Source organism: Pituophis catenifer, unplaced genomic scaffold (assembly GCF_029215685.1).
Source record: "Pituophis catenifer annectens isolate HBS135680 unplaced genomic scaffold, rPitCat1.0.hap2 SCAF_3, whole genome shotgun sequence".
In the NCBI taxonomy this organism is placed as follows: domain Eukaryota; kingdom Metazoa; phylum Chordata; class Lepidosauria; order Squamata; family Colubridae; genus Pituophis; species Pituophis catenifer.
In genome coordinates, this window is record NW_027256883.1 from 210,590,932 (window position 1) to 210,615,442 (window position 24,511).

Below are 24,511 nucleotides of genomic sequence, written 5' to 3' on the forward strand. Positions count from 1 at the left end.
AGGTCGACATTCATTCAGATCAGGAACATTCATTTTTCCTGATAAAAAAAAAAATCTAGCAGTATCCTGTTCCAACAATGGTCACCACCATACAGGTAGTCCTTGACTTATGACTACGACGGAGCCCAAAATTGTCCTTGCTAAGCAAAAGGATTGCTAAATGAGTTTTACAAGCTTTTCTCCCAAGTTGTTAAGTGAATCACTGCAGTTGTGAAATGAGAAACACGGCTGTTAAGCGAATCTGGGTTCCCCACTGACTTTGCTTGCAAAAGGGGATCACAAGACACTGTAACCGTCCAAATGCCCGAATTTTGATCTTGTGGCCACGGGGATGCTGCAGTGGTCGTAAACTGTGAAAAACTTTCACAAGTAACTTTTTTTCATTGCCTTTGAATGGTCACTAAATGAACGGTTGTAAGTCCAGGACTACCTGTACTTCTGGGAAACCTTTAAGCAGGACAAGGCGGCTACTGCTCCTCTACAGGTGGCCTTGAGCCCGGAAACCAAGCAAAGCAACAGATCTTCTCCATAAAGCATTTCTTTAATTGAATTAGAGTAGAATAAGAGAGTTGGAAGGGACCTTGGAGGTCTTCTAGTCCACCCCACTGCTGAGGCAGGAAACCCTATACCAGGGCTCTGCAACCCTAAACACTCAAAGAGCCAGTTGGACCCGTTTCCCACAGAAAAGAAAAACACCGGGAGCCACAAAACCTGGGTGGGTGTGGCCAATTCGACGTCACTCACTTCCATCAGTCACATGACCCTCCCCAGCCACACCTACCCAGCCAGTCATTAGGGCAGAGAACCGGTTGTTAAAAAACACCGGGAACCACAAAACCCTTTTGACATCTCTCCCTCCCTCTCTCCCTCCTTCCCTCTCTCTCTGTATCTCTCTGTCTCTGCCCTCGCCGCTTCTCCATCCCCCACCGTCGCCCTTACCTTCTCAGGCTAGGGAGTGACTGAGAGGGGAGGATGAGGGGCAGGCCCAGCCAGTGGTGGGATCACCTGACAGGGAACCGCAGCAGAGGGCCCAAAGAGCCGCATGCAGCTCCGGAGCCGCAGGTTGCTGACACCCGCCCTATACCATTTCAGACAAATGGTTGTTCAAATCTCTTCTTTAAAAATTCTTTAATTCAATTCAGGGTGGATTTGATTTAAATCGAGTTGATTTAAATCACAATTTAAACCATGATTTAAATCACTAGTAAAAAGGCTTGATTTAAATCAACTCGATTTAAATCATAATATTTAAAGAGCGACTGTCATCTCTGCTACTCCTTTGACCCGCTGTTGACTCACCGATAGTCCCAGTGTTGCAGAATATACAGCCTCAGGCTACATAACTAAGCTCCATTTCATGCTGAATACACTAAATTATTTATGTATCTTAAATAGAAAACTATCTTACGATAGATTTTTACCCCAAAAGTTTTTTACTAAAATAAATTCGATAAAAATAAAAAAAAATCTGATTTTTTTTAATTTTTTTTAAAAAATCATTGATTTTTATCCACCCTGATTCAATTGCTTCACTTCACTATCTTAGACATAAGCTTTCCTTCATAAAGACACTTCAGAAGGACTACATTTTGAATGAACAAAAGAACAAGAAAAATTGTGGATCGTATAATCAAGGGAGCCAAAAAAAAAAATCCTTGTGATCAACAGTAAGCAACGTCATTGGATCAGTGGTAACTTTCGAACCAATATCTGGGCTATATGTACAGATTGCTTCCTCATGAAAAATGTTATGAAAAACAGGGGAGGCAGAGAGAAAGATCAGATATATATTGAATTGAAGATGTCACAAGGGTACAATTTTTTTTTATATGAAACTAAAAAAAAAAAAAAATCCATCGGAGATGATGAAGAGAGCACGTTTGGATCCCTGCAGATTTCCTCATATGTTTGTGAGCACGGGATCGCAGCTCCTGTTCATGTCAACAGATCCATAATGTCAAGTGTTCAGAAAAGAGATCATGAGGCATGTACAGCAGTGGTGGGATCCGGGGCGAACCGGTAGCGGTGGGGGTGGGAGGCCCCGTCCCCTCGCCTAGACGTTTCTGCGCATGCGCAGAACTGTTGCGAGCGTGCCCACCAGAGAACCAGTAGCAACGGGTTTTGCAACCCGTCCCAGATAGTCTTTGACTTACAACAGTTCACTTAGTGACCGTCCAAAGTTACGACGGCACTGAAAAAAGTGACTTATGACCGTTTTTCAGACTTACAACCGTTGCAGCATCCTCATGCTCACATGATTTACGTTCGGATGCTTGACCACTGACTCATATTTATGACAGTTGCAGTGTCCTGGGGTCACGTGATTCCCTTTTCCGACCTTCTGACAAGCCAAGTCAATGAGGAAGCCGGATTCACTTAACAACTTTGTGATTCATTTAACAAGTTCAGCAATTCACTTAACAACTGTGTGACTCATTTAACAAGTTCAGCAATTCACTTAACAGCTGTGTTACTGGCTGAACAACTGCAATGATTCGCTTAAGAACTGTGGCAAGAAAGGTCGTAAAATGGGGTGAAATTCCCTGTCTCACTTAGCAGCAGAAATTTTGAGCTCAATTGTGGTCATCTAGTAAAATACTTAGCAACCAGGTCACTAACTTAAGAACGGCAGTGATTCACTGAACAAATGTGGCAAGAAAAGTCGTAAAATGGGGCAAAACTCACTTAACAAATTTCTCACTTAGCAACATACATTTTGGGCTCAATTGTGGTCGTAAACTGAGGACTACCTGTCATGTCTAGAATAAACTTTATATAACATCAATACCAGTTGTCTTTAATTTATGACCACAACTGAAACCAGAATTTCCATTGCTAAACAAGACAGTGGTTAACGCATCCATTTTAAGATGTGTTTTGCCATGATTGCTAAGCCAATCACTGACGTTATTAAGTGAATCAGGCAGTCGTTAAGTGAATCCAGATTCCTCCATTGACTTTGCTTGCCGGAAGCCAGCTGGGAAGGTCACAAACGGGAATCACATAACCCGGGGACACTGCAACTGTTGTGAAGTGCCCACATTTTGATCACAGGTATTTGCCACTCACAGGTATTTGCCAGATCATGTGACTGTGGTGATACTGGGACAGTTGTAAGTGCAAGGACCAATCGTAAGTCAGTTTTAGTGCCGTTGTAACTTTGAATGATCACTAAATAAATAGTTGTAAGTTGAGAACTACCTGTATATCCAAACCTTTGCTTCTATCCAGCTCAGAGGTCTTCAAACTTGGCAGCTTTTAAGACTTGTGGACTTCAACTCCCAGAATTCTCCAGCCAGCTATGCTATGCTGGCTGGAGAATTCTGGGAGTTGAAGTCCACAAGTCTTAAAGCTGCCAAGTTTGAAGAGCCCTGATCTATCTTTTGTTATGTTGAAAGTGGTCTTTCCAACTACTCTGTCGTCAATTATATGGGTTCCATATGCTGTGACGGACAAGCTATTTATCTTATGATTCAAGCAGGGGTGAAATGCTACCGATTCTGCTGAACCGGTAGGAAAAAAAATGCTACCGGTTGAAGCGAACCGGTATTTCCAACGATCAGCTGTGCCACACAATTTATATTCGCTAGAAAACAGGAAATCCAGCTTTCTAGCAAATCTAAATCGCGTGGCACAGCTGTTTCTCTCCCCCTCGCTGTTCTACTTACCTTTGCAGGCTCAGAAAAGGCTTCTTAATCCCTTTTCAGAACTGCACAGTAGCGCATGTGCGCGAAGCACATGTTTGGCACGCAACCGGGCATGCACGCATGAAGCGAACCGGTAGCGGATGTCAGAGCATTTCACCCCTGGATTAGAGGCTCTTGGTTTTCCTAAAACAAGTAAGGAATGTGCCCCCCCCAAAAAACAGAACCTGGACAGTAGATACCTCAAAAGGCAAGGAAGGTGCATAAAAAGTATGAACCAACTATCATCATATATGGTGGACATGTAAAAAAATCAAGGCATTTTGGATAAAAATATGGTGGATTATGCAAAATATTCTTAAAAAGAAGATAAAGTTCACCCCACAGTTGTTTTTATTGGGTATAATTACAGATTGTACGGTTATAGAGACTAATTTGATTTTGAATTTAATAACCGCAGCCAGACTTTTGGTGGCACAGTACTGGAAGAAGGAAGATCTACCTACTATTGAAGAATGGACACTAAAAGTAGTGAATTTAGAGGAGATGGCTAAAATTTCAGCATATTTGAAGGATCACTCAAATGAAAGATATATATTGGAATGGAGAAGATGGATTGACTATATTCAAAATAAATATGGGACTCAAAAGTTTCAAATAGCTTATGAATGAAAAAAAAAGATATTTAAGGGAATTCTTATATTTAGTCAAGTAAAGGGGAGTTAAAGTGCAAGAGGGAGATAGGAGTCTATAGATAGTTTGCATATGTTAGCTTGTTTGTTAAATGCTCTACCCTGTATTTTGCTCTGGGAAGTCCGGGGGGGGGGGGGAGGGTTGGGTTGGGAGGGGGGAGGAGGGGTGGGAATTTCAATATTCAATTTTCAATAAAAAAAAAAAAGTACAAACCAACAGAGTGCAGCACAAACCTTGTGGAACTTAATTCACAGCTATCTCTATAATGTAATACAGAATAATCTGAGTAATTCCATCGGTAATGCCAATTAATTTGAGCATCGGGAGCATTTAATCCTTAGCAGATTCCATTTAAGTGGCTTATCCAGATAGTATTAGCTTCTTCATGTTTCAATAGCACTAGCGCTTAGACTTATATACCGCTTCACAGTGCTTCACGGCTCTCTCTAAGCAATTTAACAGAATCAGCATATTTTCCCCCAACAATCTGGGTCCTCATTTTACCGACCTCGGAAGGACGGAAGGCTGAGTCAACCTTGAGCCGGTCAGAATCGAACTGCCAAACTGCTGGCAGCCGGCAGTTAGCAGAAGTAGCCTGCAGTACTGCATTCTCACCACTGCGCCACAAGATATTTGTAAGTCAGAGAGGTTGCCACACAGAGGAAGGGGATCAGGAGGGCAAGGCAAGAAACAACGGATGGAAACTAATCAAGGAGAGAAGCAACCTGGAATTAAGGAGAAACTTCTTAACGGTGAGAACAATTAACCAGTGGAACTGCTTGCCACCAGAAGTTGTGGGTGCTTCATCACTGGAGGTTTTTAAAAGGAGACTGGACAGCCACTTGTCTGGAATGATATAGGATCTTCTGCTTGAGCAGGGGATCCCTTCCAGGTCTATTTTGATTGATTCATTGAATTGCCTTCTACACAACAACCGTAACCATTAAGTAAGAGCTCTGAGTAGCTTCAACACCCGCTGCGCAAAGAATCTTCTGAATCTTTAGCGCTGCAAATGCTTACATGGGTTGGGCTGATAAGGAACAGGTCACAGAGGGACTTATGACTTTTCACACTTATGACCTCTGCAGCACCCCCATGTTACATGGTCAAAATTCAGACGCTGGGCCACTGACTCATATTTATCACGGTTACCATGTTGATCAACTTTTGCGACCTTCTGACGAGCAAAGTCAATGGGGAAGCCAGATTCACTGAACAACTGTGCGACTAACTCAACAACTGCAATGATTCACTTAACAACGGTGGCAAGAAAGGTCGTAAAATGGGGCAAAACTCACTGGGGGATGGACTAGAAGACCTCCGAGGTCCCTTCCATCTCTTTCATTTGTACTCTGATTCAGGGGATCCTGAGGATATAGATAAATCTCCAAGTGGCCTCAATGACTCTGAGAGAGAGTGCTAACAACCAGATGACTGCAAAGAATATAAATCCTTCCATTCCCCACTATTCAGTCAGAACTGAAGAAGCTTCTTGGATGAGAAATGAAACGCCTTCAAGGAAGAACAAAGTTGCCTCTTGAAAAAGCACCATTGGATCAATAAAAATCATTCCTAACACCCAAACAGTACAATGGGTCATGCTTCTCTGTATTATTGAATATTTGGTATAGCAAGATATGGTTCAATGGGGAATTGAATTGAATTGAATACTTTATTTGGTGATCATGCACACAAGGAATTCGTCTCCAATGCAGCTCTTAGTGTACATGCAAAGCAACAGAATAATGACAATCATCATTATAATCATACCAATAAGAGGGGAGAGTAAGAAAGATAATAATAAGCATAAATAATCGTAATAATATAGCCATACTCCATGGCAAATATAAATGGACATTAGACAGCACTGTGAAAATTAAGTGTTCAGCAGAGTAATGGCCCAACCAACTGTCTAAACTCAATTACTTATTAGGTGTAGAATCTTTTTAACATCAAGTCTCTGTGTGTTTCTAACCAGAAAAAGCTTAAATCAACATCATGTTCTAGGGGAAATGACTAGGATTATTCCTCTGAATGGGAATCCCAAACTCCCCCCCCCCCAATTTGAGTGGTTGATTCACATGCAGAATTGTGTAAGAATTTATTTATTTATTTATTTATTTATTTATTTATTTATTTATTTATTTATTTATTTATTTTATTTTATTCGGCTTATATGCCACCCTATCTCACAATGGACTCAGGGCGGCTCACAACAATAAAACACAAGCCACAATAAAAATAAAGACTAAAATCTAAAAATTTTAAAATGAACCCATTAAATCCCTTAAAACCCTTAAAAAATCCTACGAAGAATCCTACGAAGGAATTTGGAATAAGGCTACATTGGTGCAGTTGGAGCGGAGAAATTGTAAGATTTAGGACAGGTGGCATGGCCAGTTGTTGTTGTTTTTTATCGCTGGCCAAAGGATAAAAGGATCCTTTGTGGCAGGGTGATACTACTTAAGTCAAAAGAAATGTATGTGCATAAACAGAAGGGTGGGTTAATAAAGGAAGAAAGAAAACTACAAATGAAATAAAAGCAACAAAATGAGAAATGGCCTTTATTAATAAAAGGAGGAGCGTGAGAAAGACGGGAGAAATGAAAGTGAATCAAATAATAAACAAGGATAAAAAGAAATGCACGAAGTCCACTGAGTTTTGCAGGTGTTTATTATTATTATTTTTTTCCATTTGTAACTGTAAGGTTCAGAAAAAGGACATTATAACCTGTTTGTCAAGGTGGAGCCACCATCGCTTCTTGGGAATCTTTGTCAGAAGAAAAGCAACATTTCGCCATTTGAATTGAGCTAAGTAGGGAAGCCACACTGATATTAATAATAACAGGCATCTGGCTAGAAAACTGGGAAGCTGTGAGTGTGAAGTTTCCGACTTGAAAACTTGGCAAGTTGACAGTGAGTTCTAGTCCTGCCCTGGCATGAAAGTCAACTGGGTGACTTTTGGCCAATCATAGGAAAACTGAATTCTAGTCCTGCCTTAGACATGAAAGCTGCTGGGTGACTTGGGGCCAAACTCCAGGAGATTGGGAGTTCTAGTCCCGCCGTAGACGTGAAAACTACAGGGTGACTTTGGGCCAAACACCAGGAGATTGGAAGTTCTAGTCCCATGTTAGACATGAAAGCTGCTGTGTGACTCTGGACCAATCACCAGGAGATTGGGAGTTCTAGTCCCTGTTCTGACCTAGTCTTCCTGAGTCAGTAAAACACACGAATAGTCCCAAAAACCTGTTTTATTTTAACAGCTGTGAATTCTGTTCATTCACAGATGAACAGAATAGTTCATCTGTGAACTCTTTATTATAGTTGTAAAGAGTCCTCCGGGATAAGGCACCTTTATCTCCCCTGACACGCTGCCAAAGACCTAATTGGCAAAGCCACACAGAGTCCAGAATCAAACAGAGCTTCATACTTTAAACTGCACAGAATTAACAACGTTGCTTCCTGCAAAGGCCCACGTGCCTTTGGTCCAATTTTAAGTCTTATGGGAGGGGCCAATCATCTCCAGGCCTTACTCCTGAGTCGTCCCTTTTCTTTTAACTGTTCTTGCCTTCTGGTAGCTCTGCGCATGTGCACACTGGTAACAGGCTCCCCCTGTTCCTCTGCCTCGCTGAGGTCCGACTCAGGAGACTCCGGAGGCAGAACGTACCTCCCAGATGGCCCTTTCTCTGCCTCTGACGCAGAGCCCTCGTCCGAGCCTTCCCCAGACTCCAGGATTGGCCCATGGTCCTCCCCAGCCTCCTCACTGTCCGACTCTGCTGCCAGCTCCGCAGGCTGCTGGCGGACCACAATAGTCCCATGTTAGGCATGAAAGCTGCTGGGTGACTTTGGGCCAATCACCAGGAGGTTGGGAGTTGTAGTCCTGCCTTAGGCATGAAAGCCAGCTGGGTGACCTTGGGCCAGTCTCTCTCTCTCTCTCTCTTTCACCCCAGCCCACCTCATAGGATTGTTGTTATTGGGAAAATAGGAGGAAGGAGGAGTATTGGCTAAGTTCACTGCTTTGAGTTGTTTATAAAACAAATAATAAAGGTGGGATATGAATTAAATAAACATTTGAAACAAAACCTGGGTGGGTTAAGGGGGCAACTGGTACAATACCACTATCTCTGGCTAAGGATTACCTTTGGTCTCTTGAATCACCCATCTCTTTTGAAGAAGAGGCTGGCAGAGAACTCTTCTTCTTCTCATCTCTCTTATCTTCGGAAGCATCTGAACAGAGTTAAGGAGGAAGAAGGACAAGCAGTAAAGAATGAAGTCGCCATAAGGAAGCCCATGGGTCTTGTGCCACTAGTGAGGTTCTAGGACGGCTCATTCTTTGGTCATAAGATCGTCTTCTGAGCCAGTTAGCCTCCAAAGCAGTAGATAACAGCATGGTCCAGGTTTCTATGTTAACACCTGAGGAGGCTTGGAAGAACATCTGTCATGACATGGACAATGATGGAGAGAGGATGTGATTTTCCTGGCAATTAAAAGACCGTGCAACATACCAGCTTTTGCCAGGAAATGAATCCAGTTCTAGCTACATCTTTTTCCTGGAAATTTTTGTTACTTCTCAAAAGAGAAGGGGAACATTCAGGGTTAAGGCTGTGTTCCTACATATCTATCTGTTCTGACCTAGGCTTCCTTAGAAAAGAGCCTTGATAGTACAGTGGTTTAGTGCACCCTGTTATTAACACAGCTGCCTGCAATTTCTGCTGGTTCGAATCTCTCCAAGGCTCAAGGTTGACTCAGCCTTCCATCCTTTCTAAGGTAGGTGAAATGAGGACCCAGTTTGTGGGGGCAATAAGCTGACTTTGTATAAAATATACAAAAGAATGAAGGCTATTGCTTAACGCATTGTAAGCCGCCCTGACTCTCCGGAGAAGGGCGGCATATAAATCAAATTAAAAAACAAACAAACAAAAAAACATAAAACACAATCTTAGTCCCAACAAGCCTCTCTAATTCATATGGCTGTGTATTATTGTCATTCCCAGTCCAAAAGGCTTCTCAAACAATCTTTCAGGGGACTGTTTATAAACCTTATCTCCCTTGGAATGCTGCCAGAGAACTAATTGCCACATGCAAGGCAAGGCCAAACTTAGCACAGAGTCAAACAGAACTTTCCAAAGCTTTAACCGATCAGATGAACTAATTGCTTCCTGCAAAAGCTCACGTCCCATTCGGTCCTCTTTTATGTCTTATGGGAGGGGCCAATCATCTCCAAGCCTTACTCCCAAGTCAACCCTGTTTCTTAATTGTTCCTGTCTCCTGGCAGCTCTGCGGATGTGCACACTGGGAACAGGCTCTGCTGTTCTTCTGCCTTGCTGATGTCAGACTCTGGAGGCAGCAAAGAACTACCAGATGGCCTTGGCCCCCTCTCTGCCTCTGACGTAGAGCCCTCGTCCGAGCCTTCCCCAGACTCCAGGACTGGCCCATCTTCCTCCCCAACCTCCTCACTGTCCAAATCTGCTGCCAGCTCTGCTGGCCGCTGGCAGGCCACAACACTATCTTGTCCTCTCTTTGGACTTTGAAGCCTGTTCATGTTTGATTGCTTCGACTTTTGGAAAGTGCGTAATTGTCATTGGTTTGTTTTTTATGACCCGCAGCGTTCAACGAAAATTGAACTCAATCTAATTTAGAAGCAAAATCGTAATAATAAGCATTTGAGGATCGATTCTCAAGATAGCAGCCATGAATCTCAGTACAGCTGATCCTCGACTTACAACAGTTCATTTAGTGACCAGTCAAAGTTACAACAGCATTGAAAAAAGGTGACTTGTGAACCGTTTTTCCTAAGTTTCGACAGTTGCAGCACTCCATGGTCACATGATCAAAAATCAGAGGCTTGGCAAATGGTTCATGTTTATGACGGTTGTGGTGCCCCCGGGTCATATGATCCACTTTTGTGACCTCCTGACAAGCAAAGTCAATGAGTTAGGGCAGGGGTCAGCAACCTGCGATTCTGGAGCCGCATGTGGCTCTTTCACCCCTCTGCTGCGGCTCCCTGTCACTCAAAATATGCGTCACAACCATCAATGTGTGACACCCACCGACACACGATAAACTTTGGGCTCCACTGTGGTCGTAACTCTAGGACTACCTGTATTCATGGACTTAGCAAGAAGGAAGTAGTAGAATTAGGAATTCATCAAGGTTCGTTAGGATTGGGGAATTCTGTTTCTCAATCTTGGCAACTTTCGGATTATGGGACTTCATTCCCCAGAATTCCCCAGCCAGTCTCGCATTAATCGTTGATGGTGGGGGAATTCTGGGAGTTGAAGTGCCACACATCTGAAAGTTGCCAAGGCTGAGAAAAATTGGTTTAATGGTTAAGAGGGACCTGCACTAATGACTCTAGCAGTTAAAAGTGGGCAGGCAGGAAGTCTGTACCTTCAGACTTGCAAGATTCTGTTAAGGTAGCCTTCCAATTAAGCAGGTTTAGTTCACCTGGTCAAGTTTTTTTATCTTAGTTTAAGCAGGAAGGCTGACAAAGTTTGACAAAAAAACCATTACCTAGAAATCATGGTATGATAAAACCTCTACAGACAGTCCTCGAGTTATGACCACAATTGAGCCCAAAATTTACGTTGCTAAGTGAAACATTTGGGAAGTGAGTTTGCCCCATTTCGCGGCTTTTCTTGCCACAGTTGTTAAGCCCGCTGTTGCATTTGTTAAGTGAGTAACACGGACGTTAAGCGAATCTGGCTTCCCCACGGACTTTGCTTGCCAGGAGGTCACAAAAGCGGATCTCGTGACACTGCAACCGTCATAAATATGAACCATTTGCCAAGCCTCTGAGTTTTGATCGTGTGACCATGGGGAGGCTGCAACCGGTCATAACTCTGAAAAACGGTCATAAGTCACACGTTTCAATGCCGTTGTAACTTTGAATGGTCACTAAATGAACTACCTGTACAGGGAAAAGAGAATGCAATTCCAGCCTTCATATTCTGCACGAACATGACATGGCTCAAAACCAAAAGTAGGTGTATCTTGATTTATTCCATAACATTTTTTTTTATTATTTGACTCACCTACACCTATTTCTTACCTAGCAGTTTCTTCCAAGCCTTGATAAGCGACTTGGAGAGTGCAATTACATCTTCATCTGTGCTTTGCTTCCGAAGGGCGTTCACAGACATCCCGATTCGGGTAGACTGCAAAATATTAAACGAAGAAGTGATTTGGCCCCAAAACTAGCAATGTTTCAATGAAGATTAAATTCTTCAAGACAAGGGAAGACTGCCAAAACTCTTAAGTTAAGATTTAGCCGCAGGCTATTTTTCTACATGGCGGTATTCTCAATATTAGGCAAAAATCAAGAACTCGGGAGCATCACCCTCAAAGTGACAGGAGAGAAGTTCAAAAGTAATGTTAGAAAGGCCTTTTCATGTGACATTTTTAACTACAGTAGTGGCCAAAATTGTGGAAACCTTTTGGGAAAAGTGCATTTTCTAAAACTAGCTAATAACACCACTTTTTTTGGGGGGGGGGGAGGAGTAGCATAAAATTATATATCAATGGAAAGATAATTTAATCAAGAATGTAAAGCAATAACTTTTATGAAGGATTTGCTATTATAATAGTAGTTACAGTATAAAGAAAAAACCAAGTCTTTGAGTTCTGCAGCTGTTATAATGTGAAACCAAGATTGAATGATGGCTTCTATTAACTGGGTTTTATTGCTCGGTCGCTTCTGACTAAGAAGTTTCTTTAGTTGGTTCCATAGATTTTCAATTGGGTGAAGGTCTGGGCTATTCCCAGGCCATTTCAGCAGTGGAATAGGATTATCTTGAAACTCCAAAAAAAGAAGTGATGTTATTAACCATCAAACCTCAAAAATACACTTTTCCCAAAAGGTTTCCACAATTTTGGCCACTACTGTACAGGTAGTCCTTGACTTACAACAGTTCATTTAATGACCGTTCAAAGTTGCAACAGCACTGAAAAAAAGTGACTTACGACTTTTGTTCATACTTACGACCATTGCATGGTCACATAATCAAAATTTGGATGCTTGGCAACTGGTTCATACTTATGACCGTTGCAGCATCCCAGAGTCATGCGATCACTTTTTGCAACTCTGACTAGCAAAGTCCATGGGGAAGCCAGATTCACTTAACAACCAGATTACTAATTTATCAATGGCAGTGGTTCACTTAACGACTGTGGCAAGAAAGGTCATAAAATGGGGCAAAATTCACTTAACCAACTCTCACCTTAGCCACCTAAATTTTGGGCTCAATTGTGGTCGTAAGTCGAGGACACAGAAAGAGTAGAGGAAGCTTGAAACCAACTTCCAGTGGAGGTAGTGAGTCAAACATAATTAACTGAGTTTAAATATCTTGGGATAAACACATGTCCGTCATCCAACGAAAAACAAAATACAATTTTAAAAAACCTCAAACGGAGTGGAGGATTAGGCCGCCTTCTGCTATCATTTTTCTTTTTTCCCGTGTTTCTGTTTGGCAATTTGCACTAAATTTCACAAAGCAACAACTTTACAACTGTTTACTTTAGAAATCTTACCTCTGTCCTATTTTTTTTTCTTACTGTGTACAGAATCTTGGCTTTCATTTTCATGCCATGGGACATCAAACCACAATCCGAAATGGGTTTTGAACATATTATATCAGGGGTGAAATGCTCCTGGTTTGGACCGGATCGCCCTATCCGGTAGCGATGGAGGCGGGTAGTTCGGAGAACCGGTAGCAAAAATCCCTGCCCACCCACCCCCTCCCATGCCCAGCTGAGCCGCGCAATCAAGAGGCTTTTTTTAAAAAAAAATTTAAAAGCATTTTTTCTACAACCTCTTCATCCGAAAAAATGCTTTTAAAAGTAAAAAAAAAAAAAAAGCCTCTGATGATCATGCGGCTCAGCTGGGATCATCAAAGGCTTTTAAAAGCATTTTTTCTACAACTTCTTCAGAGGTTGTAGAAAAAATGGTTTTAAAAGCCTCTGATGATCCCAGTTGAGTTGCTTGATCGGCAGAGGCTTTTTTTTCTTTTAAAAGCCTCTGACGATCCAAGCTGAGTTGCCTGATCGTCAGAGACTTTTAAAAGAAAAAAAGCCTCTGCTGATCAGGCAACTCAGCTGGGATCGTCAGAGCCTTTTGAAAGCATTTTTTTACAACCTCTTCGCTGAAGAGGTTGTAGAAAAAATGATTTTAAAAGAAAAAAAAAATGGCCACGCTCACCCAGTCACATTACCTGCCCTCACCAAGCCACGCCCACAGAACCGGTAGTAACAAATTTTAGATTTCACTACTGTATTATATTGATATTATATAGTGCAGTGAGGTATTTACGTAAAGCACAAAAAATGGACAGACAGTACAGATAGTCCTCAACTTACAATAGTTCACTAAGTGACCACTGAAAGTTACAACGGGACTGAAAAAAGTGACTTAGGACCATTTTTCAGACTTATGACCATTGCAGCATCCCCACGCTCACGTGATTTACATTCGGATGCTGGACCACTAACTCACATTTACGACATTTGCAGTGTCCCAGTGTCATGTTTTGCGACCTTCTGACAAGCTGGAGAAACCAGATTCACTTAACAATCGTGTTGCTAATTTAACGATGGCAGTGATTCCCTGAACAAACGTGGCGAGAAAAGTCGTAAAATGGGGCCAAGCTCACTTAACAAATTTCACACTTTGCAACATACATTTTGGGCTCAATTGGGGTCATAACTCGAGGACTATCTGTATAGATCTTCATTCATGATCAAGTATTAATCTTTTTCAAAGTATAACACCTAAAAATGTCTAGAGAAATTGAGAATACATTAGGAGGGAAAGAGATAGTCAATATCATGGTTTACCTGTAGTAAATGCAGGGTTATCGGCATACTTTTTAGTTCCTTCAGCAAGTCCATTGCCCCTTCCTCAAAAATAAAAGAAATTCCACAAGTTAAGAGACATCCAATATCAAATTGTTAAATCGTTTTGATGAGGTGACATCAATACCGTTTCCCCCAAAATAAGACATTCCCTGATAATAAGCCCAATCGGGCTTTTGAGCACATGGCAATAAGGCCAAGCGCTTATTTCAGGGTTCAAAAAAATATAAGACAGGGTCTTATTTTCGGGAAAACATGGTATAGAAAAGGGGCTCAAATTCACAAGTCTAAGCAGAAATAGAGGGCCGTTACCAATCAGAGAGGGGGATACAGTATAGGAATGGAAAAAGCTAGTTCGGTCAAAATATACGGTCTATCAATTGAAATAATATTATATGAAACAAAAGAAAAATGAAACTGTGGTTGCCTAACTTAACCTTTCAAATTAGATGAGATTGTAGGTTTCCAAAGACTTTTAATCAGTGTGGTCATTTGTGCTCTCTGAGCTTGGTTATTTGCATGCAGGCGTTTCATTACCCAACTAGATAACATCATCAGTGCTAGAAGGAAGTGGGATTTACGGAGTGGCGAAAGTGGAGGAGAAAAAGGATTATGGAGTCCTTGGTGATCTCTTGAGCTTAGTGGTTTTCTTGCAGACGTTTCATTACCCAACTAGGTAACATTATCAGTGCTACAAAAGAGCGGCATTTCCTCTCTTTTTATATACTAGTGGATTGCCCTGTCTGTAGTAGTGGAAGTGCTCCTGGTGGTTCCTTAAAAACAAACAAAAATGGTCCTTGATTTACAACCATTTGTTTCGCAGCGGTTTCAACAGCACTAAAAAAAGTGACTTATGACCTGTCCTCACACTTGCGACCATCACAGCATCCCCAAAGTCATGTGATCAAAACTCGGGCGCTTGGTCATATAGTCGGCGTTTGCGACCTCCCCAGTTGGCTTTCGGCAAGCAAAATCAAGTGGGGGAAGGGACCCAGCCTTGATTCACTTTGCAACTGCAGTGATTCGTTTACCAACGGTGGCAAAAAAAAGGCCACAAAATCAGGTGCAATTATTTAACAACCTCCTCGTTTCACAATTCTAGTCTCAAATATGATTATAAATCAAGGACTACCTATATTTTTTTGTGACCATCCCCCCCCCCCCCCCCCATGAATCTTACAGCCGTTGTTTTTTCTGGCAGTCTCCCACGCAAATATTAGCCAGATCCAGTCCTATTTCTCTTCTGAGACCAGTCAAAAGTTGGCTAGGCATTGCGACCTATTGTAGATTTCTCAGAAAGTTAGGGGTTTTTTTTTCCCCAAGAAATAAAATAGAGATAGTCCTCAACTTACAACAGCTCATTCGGTGACCGTTTGAAGTTACAACAGCTCTGAAAAAAGTGACTTGTGACCATTTTTCACACTTATGACCACTGTAGCATCACCATGATCGCAAGATTTACAATTCGGATGCTTGACAACTGACTCACATTTATGACAGTTGCAGTGTGCGGGGATCATGTCATCCCCCCCTTTGTGACCTTCTGACAAGCAAAATCAATGGGGAAGCCTGATTCACTTAACCATGTTACTAATCTAACGACTACAGTGATTTACTTAACAACTATTTTTTTTAAAAAAAAATTGATTTATATGCCGCCCTTCTCCAGAGACTCAGGGCGGTTTACAATGCGCTAAGCAATAGCCTTCATCCTTTTGTATATTTATACAAAGTCAGCTTATTGCCCCCACAAACTGGGTCCTCATTTCACCTACCTTAGAAAGGATGGAAGGCTGAGTCAACCTTGAGCCTGGGGAGATTCGAATTTACAGTAACTGCAGACAGTTGGATGTTAATTATAATGCATTAGTCTGCTGAGCTATCCACGCTCAGCCTATGGCAGGAAAATGTTGTAAAATGGGGCAAAACTCCCTTAAGGACCCAAATTGTTGGGGGCAATATGCCGACTCCGTAAACCGCTTAGAGAGGGCTGTAAAGAACCTTGGTAGTACAGGGGTTTAAGGCACCCTGTTATTAAGCTGGTTATTAAAACCAGCTGCCTGCAATTACTGCAGGGTTCGAATCTCGCCAAGGCTCAAGGTTGACTCAGCCTTCCATCCTTTCTAAGGTAGGTGAAATGAGGACTCAGTTGTGGGGGCAATAAGCTGACTTTGTATAAATATACAAAAGGATGAAGGCTATTGCTTAACGCATTGTAAGCTGCCCTGAGTCTCCGGAGAAGGGCGGCATATAAATCAAATTAAATAAAAAAATAAAAAAAATAAAGCACTGTGAAGCGGTATACAAGTCTAAATACCATTGCTATTGCTAACCAATTTCTCACTTAGCAACATAAATGTTGGGCTCAATTGTGGCCGTAAGTCGAGGACTGCCTCTACATGGATGTCTTCAGCAGCTTGTGGAAGTCTTTCTCTCTGCTTTCAGCAGGTGGCCACCCCATGTTAAGTTCCGATTGGCTCAAAACAATGAAGCCGGATCAGACAGGTTGTTCCCTGGATGGGAGACCACCAGGAAATCTCAGCCCAAATGTCAAAAACTTCCAAGGGGGAAAAAGGAATTTTTTAAGGACAAAGCATCATCCCCCGGAATCGAGATCAACTCAAAGGAATCTTGCAAAGAAGTGAGGATCCCAACACGGGCCAATGGGGGGGGTATCTTTTCCCTTAAAGCGTCCCACGGATTCACATACACACACACACACACACACCAAAAAAAAAAAGAACGCGGGCGGGCGCGAGAAGCTACGCTCGATGGAACAAGGACGGCGAAGGCGGGCAGCCAAAGCTGCGGCGGCCAGGGAGGGGGGCGTGGTTTCAAAGGGGCGGACGAAGCGCTAGAGCAGTGGGCGGGGCCACCAGCGCTTCACGGCAAGAGCGAGGGCGTGGCCAACGGCTAAAGTATTTAAATAGCGGCGAGGAGGCGGGGCCAAGGGGCTGTCCTGGGCGGGGCCCGTTCTCCAGGCGATGCGGCGCGGGCGTTGCCATGGCAGCGGCGAGGACGGACTTGGAGGGGGGGGGGTTTCTCTGAGAAACTGGAGACGGCCAAGCAACGGGAGTTTGTCGGAGGTGGAGGAGGAGGAGGCGGCGGTGGTGCAGGGCGGGCCTCCGGACGGGCTCCTCCGCGGGCCGGGAAGGCGGCGGGCTGCGCCGGCGCCCCCCACTCACCACGCTCTTCTTGGCGACCATCTTGTCGAGCCGCTTGGCGATGCGCAGGACCTCCTCCTCCTCCCCGCCCATGGCGCCGGCTCTCCGCTCCGCGCTTTGGCCCCGGGGAGGAGGGAGGCGAGGTAGCTCCGTCCCCGGGACGCTGCCGGCTGAGCCGCGGCGAAGAGCGGGCGAGCTGCCTTTCGGTGACCACGGCAACGCCTCTTCCGGTTTTTGGCCGCTCGCCCAAAGGCATGCTGGGAAACGAAGTTCGCTCTTCCCTGCGAGGCGCCCGCCTCTCCCAGAGGGCCGTGCGGCGCTGCACCTGTGCGTTCGCTTCGCAAAGCCTTTCGGGAACTGCAGTCCCGCATGAGGCAGTTTAGGCTTAGATATTGAGGAACGGACTCCGAATCCCAGCATGCTCGGCGGATTCTGCGGGGGCGGGGCTGGCGTTCTCCAGGTTTTTCCTTTGCGACCCCACCCTCTTTTTTTTTTTTTTTTGCAGAACGGACCGTTAGAGCCGTTAGCTTGGCCTGCAAAAGAATCTGTGGGCCTTTTAATTCCGCCTATGGCAGTGTTTCTCAACCTTGACAACTTGAAGATGAGTGGACTTCAACTCCCAGAATTCCCCAGCCAGCATAGTTGGGATTTGAATTCTGGGAGTTGAAGTCCATCTTCAAGTTGCCAAGGTTGAGAAACACTGGCCTTTTAAAGGGCCTCTTTCCTCTTTAAAATGTAAATTTTAATTTGTTTTTAAAATTATTGGGTGTTTTAAATTTGTCTCTGCCAAATTGTTTAATTAGGTTTTATTCTGTTTTTAAATTTTGTATTTATGTGTTTCTGTTCACCACCCTGAGTCCTTCGGGAGTAGGGTGGTATATAAATCCAATAAATGAAATAAATGAAAGATGCCAAGCTAGGCATGAGTTCTAATTCTGCCAGTTGGGGGACCATTCTGTTAAGTCAGCATTGCCTACTACTGACTACAGCTAGTCCTCAATTTACAACCCAACTGATCCCAACATATCTGTGTTGCCAAATGAGACATTTTACCACTTGTTTTCGAGTGCAGCTCAGAATCTGATCAGTCCAACAAAACTCTGAACACGAGGCAACTGATAATCCGTTTTATTTCTGATCGGAAAGCAAAACTGGGCGACCTTTTATCTCCCACCTTAAACAGAGCAGGCAGAGAGAGAGCAAAAGCCGAAGACGCTTTTTCACGAACTTTTTATAGTTTGCACAGCTTGCACAGATCGTCATAGAGTTAGAAACGTAACTTCATATCCATTAGTTCCTGCAAGCCTCATCATTTTCTCAGCGCTCTGAAAACAAAAGGACCTCGGAAGGAGAAAATAATACATTTTCTGGTATATAGCGCAGAGCTTTGTTTAGGGGGTGCTATCTCACATGAGTTACAACAGGCAGAATTCACATTTTGCATTTCACGACAAGTTACTTAGCTAGGCTGCTTGGCAGCCTGGAGGCTTTATCTATGCAGATATCTATGCATTAGGTCACAATGGAGCTTCTCTCAGCAGCAAGAAATATCCAAAGTTGAGTTAGGTATGCTCTGTGCATGCTCTAATCCTTTCACACCTTTCTTGTCGCGGTTGTTAAATGAATTGCTGCAGTTTTAAGTGAATCTGGCTTCCCCATTGAACTTTGCTTGTTAGAAGGTCGCAAAAGGGGATCACATGACCTTGGGACACTGCGACTGTCATAAATCTGAGTCAGTTGCCAAGCATCTGAATTTTGATCATGTGACCATAGGGATGCTGCAAAGGTAAGTGTGAAAAATGGTTATGTCACTTTTCAGTGCCATTGTAACTTCGAATGGCCACTAAACGAGCTGTTGTAAGTCGAGGACTCCCTGTAGACAGATGTTCTCTATGACGATGTGTCCCTAACCTGTATCCTTCAAATCTTCCAACGGTCCATCGTCACTATGGCAACTGAGTTTATCCACCTGGTCATCCTCTTCTCTTCTCTTGCAACTTCTCCAGAACTGGATCTTCACAAAATGTGTCCAGAGTAGGATAAGGAGAGAATGCCAGAGACCAAGAAAACGGCAAAAAATGTCACAAATTGCAGTCATGTAACCACAGGATCCTGCCAATGTTCATGGTAATGGATTGGTTGGACTGCACCATCCAATCCTGAGCTGTAAATATTCTATTGTTTCATCTCTGTTATACCACAGTGTAATCCAGAATATGAACTGTTACTCACACCACGTCAGAATTACTCTTTGATTTTCCTAGCAGGGCATTAAAGGTCTCTTCTGATGCTTCATCTTCGAGAGCTTGGAGAACCAACGTGTACAAAGTTAGCACCCACCCCTCCTAGAAAAATAAGGTATTTTGAGAAATACTTAAAAAAGGCAGAATATTATATTTTCCCTAAAGGAGAAACATGTTTCTAAAGACAGAAACTCAGACCTCAGCTCTCTGCCCCAAGTAAAAACTAAGGGGCCAACTTTTAGAAATGCAGTTTTGGTAATCCATTCAAGACAGGTTATTCTGAACAAAGGTAGGATTAGCCTACCTCAGCCATAACAAGCCCCTTCATTGGATCAGCAGCTACAAAGTTAGCTGTGACCCCTACAGCAACCAATAGAATACATGCTCTTGCTACAGGAACAGGAAGCTCAATCAAAGCTCAAAGAGGGCTTTAAATAATCCTCATTCTCCACTCCATTTGGTCAGCTGCCCAGGACCTCAAACCCATATGGTTCTGCTTCATCAATAAACCATCTTTCCAATCAGCCTCCATGTTTCCAGTGTTTTCTCCCTGCTTGGAACTGAACCAGATGGATATTTTTTCCAACAAACGAGGGACACACAATAAGTCACATGGAATCATTTGACCCAAAACCTTTGTTACAACTCATGCTAGGCAGCAACGAAGGCTCAGTCAAACTACCCCACCCGATCCTCAGGAAATAACCCAACCTTTCTCAGCAACCCATCAGCTTCCATTAATCATCTGGGTGGGCGAGTCTGTCCCTTTGGGGTAGAAGGACATTGGCAAGCCAAAAAGCCATCAAGTTGTGACTCAGCCCACAACAGACGACTGACAAGCATATCCTCTGGTATCAGATCACATCACAACAGCCTGATCATGTCCTTTGACTTTGAAACTTCAGTTGGTCTCTTTCATTAGCTTGGGATGAGAAGAAGACAACTTTGGACTATCAAGGACTGGGATGGTTGACTCATGATGTTATCACAGTAAATTAGAAATTTGGAACAGATTTTAGTCCAACGAAAAGGATTAGGGATGACATGATAGTGTTGGAAGAAATCTTCTTCTAGGTTCTGCTCCAAGTGGGGAAACAGACACTGGAAACTGGAGGCTGCTTGGAAAGATGGTTTAATGGTGGACAGGATCACATGGCTTGAGTTCCTGAACAGAAAAGGGGCAGATACAGCGAGTTTTTCAGGTTTTATGCTCTCTCTGGCTTTGAACTTCCTGGGGCCCAGAAAGAGTACTCTGATTGGTTGTCAGACTCCCAGGGGGTGGGGGTCTTAGCTAGCCGATGGTCACATGTGCTTCCCAGGTCACATGTGGTGAGTTTCTGCTGATATTGTGTAGAGAGCTAATCCTATCTTTGCTGGATCTTTGGCAATTCCTACTATGGCTCTGCCTGAAGGAGGCAGATCTTTGTTATGTAGAATAAACTGGCCCAGGCCTTAATGGCCCATTGACAAAGAGTTGGGGGCAGGAAGGTGGGAGCTGCTTTGTCTGTAAAATATGCTTCTCCATTTCTCATCCAGGGAAATATAATATTCTGCCTTTTTCATATTTCCTAAAATATTTCACTCTTCCAGGAAAGGGGTGGGTGCTAACTTCCTACAATAGTATACCAATATTTGAGGGGCTGTCACAGAGAAGAAGGGTTCGAGCTATTCTCCAAAGCACCAGAAGACAGGACAAAAAGTAACAGACGGAGACTTCTCAAAGAAAGAGGCAACCTAGGACTAAGAAGAGATTTCCCGACAGAACAATTAATCAGTGGATCACTGTGCCTTAATCACTAGGCCTTTGGAACTTTTGGGTGCTCCATCACTGAAGGTTTTTAAACAAAGATTGGACAGCCATTTCCCAAAATGGAGAATGGATCTCCTGCTTGAGCAGGAGAAGACCTCCAAGGTCCCTTCTAACTCTGTTATTCTTTTAAGTACAAATGAAATGATCAAGTCCTGACTCAAAAACAGAAACTGTGAGAGAAACCTGGGCGTTCTAGTAGACGATTGATCACTTAAATATGAGCCAACAGTGTGCAGCAGCTGCCAAAAAAAGCTAATACTATCATTGGTTGTATAAACAGAGGCATAGAGTCAAGATCATATGAGGTAATAATACCACTTTATAAAACTTGAAGGGCTGCCACAAAGGAGAGGGGTACAACTTATTTTCCAAAGCAACAGAAGGCAAGACAAGAAACAACAGATGGAAACTAATGAAAGGGAAAAGCAACCTGGAATTAAGAAGAAACCTCCTTCCTAACAGTGAGAGCAATTAACCCGTGGAACAGCTTGCCTTCAGAAGTTGTGGGTGCTTCATCACTGGAAGTTTTTAAGAAGAGACATAGAATAATTTTATTGTCACTTTGAAGAGACTGGACAGCCACTTTTCTGAAATGGTATAGAGTAGTCTTCTGACAGGGTTGGACTAGAAGACCTCCAAGGTCCCTTCTATTCTGATTGAAAGTCCAAGCTTTCATTTCCTGGAGGGAGCATCAGGACCTGGGAAATGCCCGCAGGTGGCACTGTTGTGACATTCAAAAAATATCCAGTCAGCTGCTGAATTCAGCTGTTAATCCTTCAGCACTGGCTGGGTCCTAACTGCCCTGGAGCGCAGCTATAAGAGTTGTATTTTGCCCAAAGTCTGTATACTGTTACATTTGGGCAATTCCTTGAATGGTAGAGTGGGTTTAATGGTTCCATTCTTGCTCCTTGTTTGTTTGTTTTTTTTACTGGAATTTGTCTGTCTGTCTCTCAGCTCAGGGTATGGAAGAAAGGAGGAGAGCAGGGGTGAAATCCAGCAGGTTCTGACAGGTTCTGGAGAACCGGTAACAGAAATTTTGAGCAGTTCGGAGAACCGGCAAATATCTCCTCTGGCTGATCCCAGAGTGGGGTGAGAATGGAGATTTTGCAATATTCTTCCCCCAGGAGTGGGGAGGGAATGGGGATTTTGCAGTATCCTTCCCCTAGGAGTGGGGAGGGAATGGGGATTTTGCAGTATCCTTCCCCCAGGAGTGGGGAGGGGATGGGGATTTTGCAGTATCCTTCCCCTGCCACCCCCACCAAGTCACGCCCACCAAGCCACACCACGCCCACCAAGCCACACCATGCCCACCAAGCCACGTCCACAGAACCAGTAGTAAAAAAATTTGGATTTCACCACTGGCCCAGAGTCATAAAACTAATTTTTGGAAGAACTCAAAAAAATGGATGGCAGGTTATCAAGCCATTGATCCTTTCTGATGAGACCAAGCCCCATTGTAGCTGTCATAAACATCTCTCGCTGAGTGTAAAAAGCACACTCACGAGAGATCCCTGGATCCCAGGGTCGTAAAACAATACTGCGCTTCGGAACGGTCCTTGATCAAATCACAATAACTTAGCGCATCAAGAGCGCAGCTGAAGAAATGGTGCACTGCTGAATTAGGCTGTTGTGTCGTTGCCAGCCCCCCAAAATGCTTTGCCAATGGAGAGGTTGACTCCAGATCTCGGACAGGCCAAAGTGATGGGAGGAGCAGAAGAGAGCTGACTGCAGGTGTCACTTGTTATTTAGTATTTATTAGTTTGTCAAACATGTACAACATAGCAGGTATAAATATAAACATGGATATGAACGAAAGAAATGAATACAAATAAATGGGGACGGTAGGACAGGGACGGTAGGCACGCTGGTGCGCTTATGCATACCGCCTTTACGGGCCTCTTAGGAATGGGGTGAGGTCCACGGTAGACAGTTTAAGGTTGAAGCTGTGAGGGTTCGAGGATGTAACAACGGAGTCGAGTAGAGCATTCCAGGCATTGACCACTCTGTTGCTGAACTCATATTTTCTGCAATCGAGTTTGGAGCACTTTACCTTGAGTTTGTATCTATTGTGTGTGCGTGTATTATTGAGGTTGAAGCTGAAGAAGTCGTTGACACGTAAGATGTTGTAGCAGATAATTTTGTGTACTGTGCTTGGATCATACCTCAGGCGGTACAGTTCCAGATTGTCCAAGCCCAAAATTTCAAACCTGGTGGCATAGGGAATTCTATTGTGAGTAAAGGAGTGGAATACTCTTCTCGTGAAATACCTCTGGGCCCGCTCAATCATATTAATGTCCGATAGACAGTGCGGATTCCAAGCAGATGAGCTGTATTCGAGAATTGGTCTGGCAAAGGTTTTGCATGCCCTAGCTAGCAATACAATGTTACCGGAGAAGAAGCTTCGCAAAATTAGGTTAACAATTCTTAATGCCTTTTTGGCAATGCTGTTACAGTGGGCTCTGAGCAAAGCTGGCTGAGGAATTGTGGGAGTTGAAGTCCACAAGTCTTAAAACTTGCCAAGGTTGGAGACCCCTGATCTACAATACAGTTAGTCCTTGACTTAACAACCAATCCCTTGAATTTACGACAGACCTCAAAAAGGGCACTTATGACCCAGATCTGAAGTTCCCTCTACAGTCATGTGACTGCTGTTCAGGCACTGGTCAACATGCATTTAGGGCCGTTTGCAGCATGCCACAATCATGTGTTCTCATTTTTACAACAGTTTTGCTGAACTCCGGCAGTTAATTTCCAGTGTACCACGGGTGGGTTCTACTTACCTTTACTACTGGTTTGCAGTGGGGCCCCGGACGCGCACGAGTGAAGCGAGCGCAGAAGCTTCTGCACATGTGCAGAAGTGTTTTGATGATGTTGGGTCGGTGGGCGGGGCCTCCCACCGGTTTTACTACCGGTTCTATAGAACCGGTGCGAACTGGGGGCAACCCACCACTGAACCGTACCCATCGCAAGCCATTGCTTCGTTTAACGATCGCGCCGTTTGCTTAACCGCCAGCGATTGACTTAAACAACCACACTGATTTGCTTAACAACCGATGCCAAAAAAAAAAACATCTAAATTATTTTACGACCATTACAACTTAGAAGCTTA

The 24,511-nt window shown here is 43.5% G+C and overlaps 1 protein-coding gene across 1 annotated transcript in view; it reads right to left on the reverse strand.

The window, feature by feature from the left end:
* The window catches only part of TCEA2 (transcription elongation factor A2), a 37,085-nt gene extending 19,541 nt beyond the window's left edge, over positions 1 to 17,544 (reverse strand). The window contains exons 1-4 of the mRNA XM_070940153.1: positions 17,371 to 17,544; positions 14,168 to 14,230; positions 11,388 to 11,493; positions 8,476 to 8,563 (exon numbers count right to left, since the gene is read on the reverse strand). Of these exons, the coding sequence (XP_070796254.1) occupies positions 8,476 to 8,563; positions 11,388 to 11,493; positions 14,168 to 14,230; positions 17,371 to 17,442 (329 nt within the window). The 5' untranslated portion in view covers positions 17,443 to 17,544. The remainder of the gene's footprint in view (positions 1 to 8,475; positions 8,564 to 11,387; positions 11,494 to 14,167; positions 14,231 to 17,370) is intronic.
* Positions 17,545 to 24,511: the final 6,967 nt, after the last annotated feature.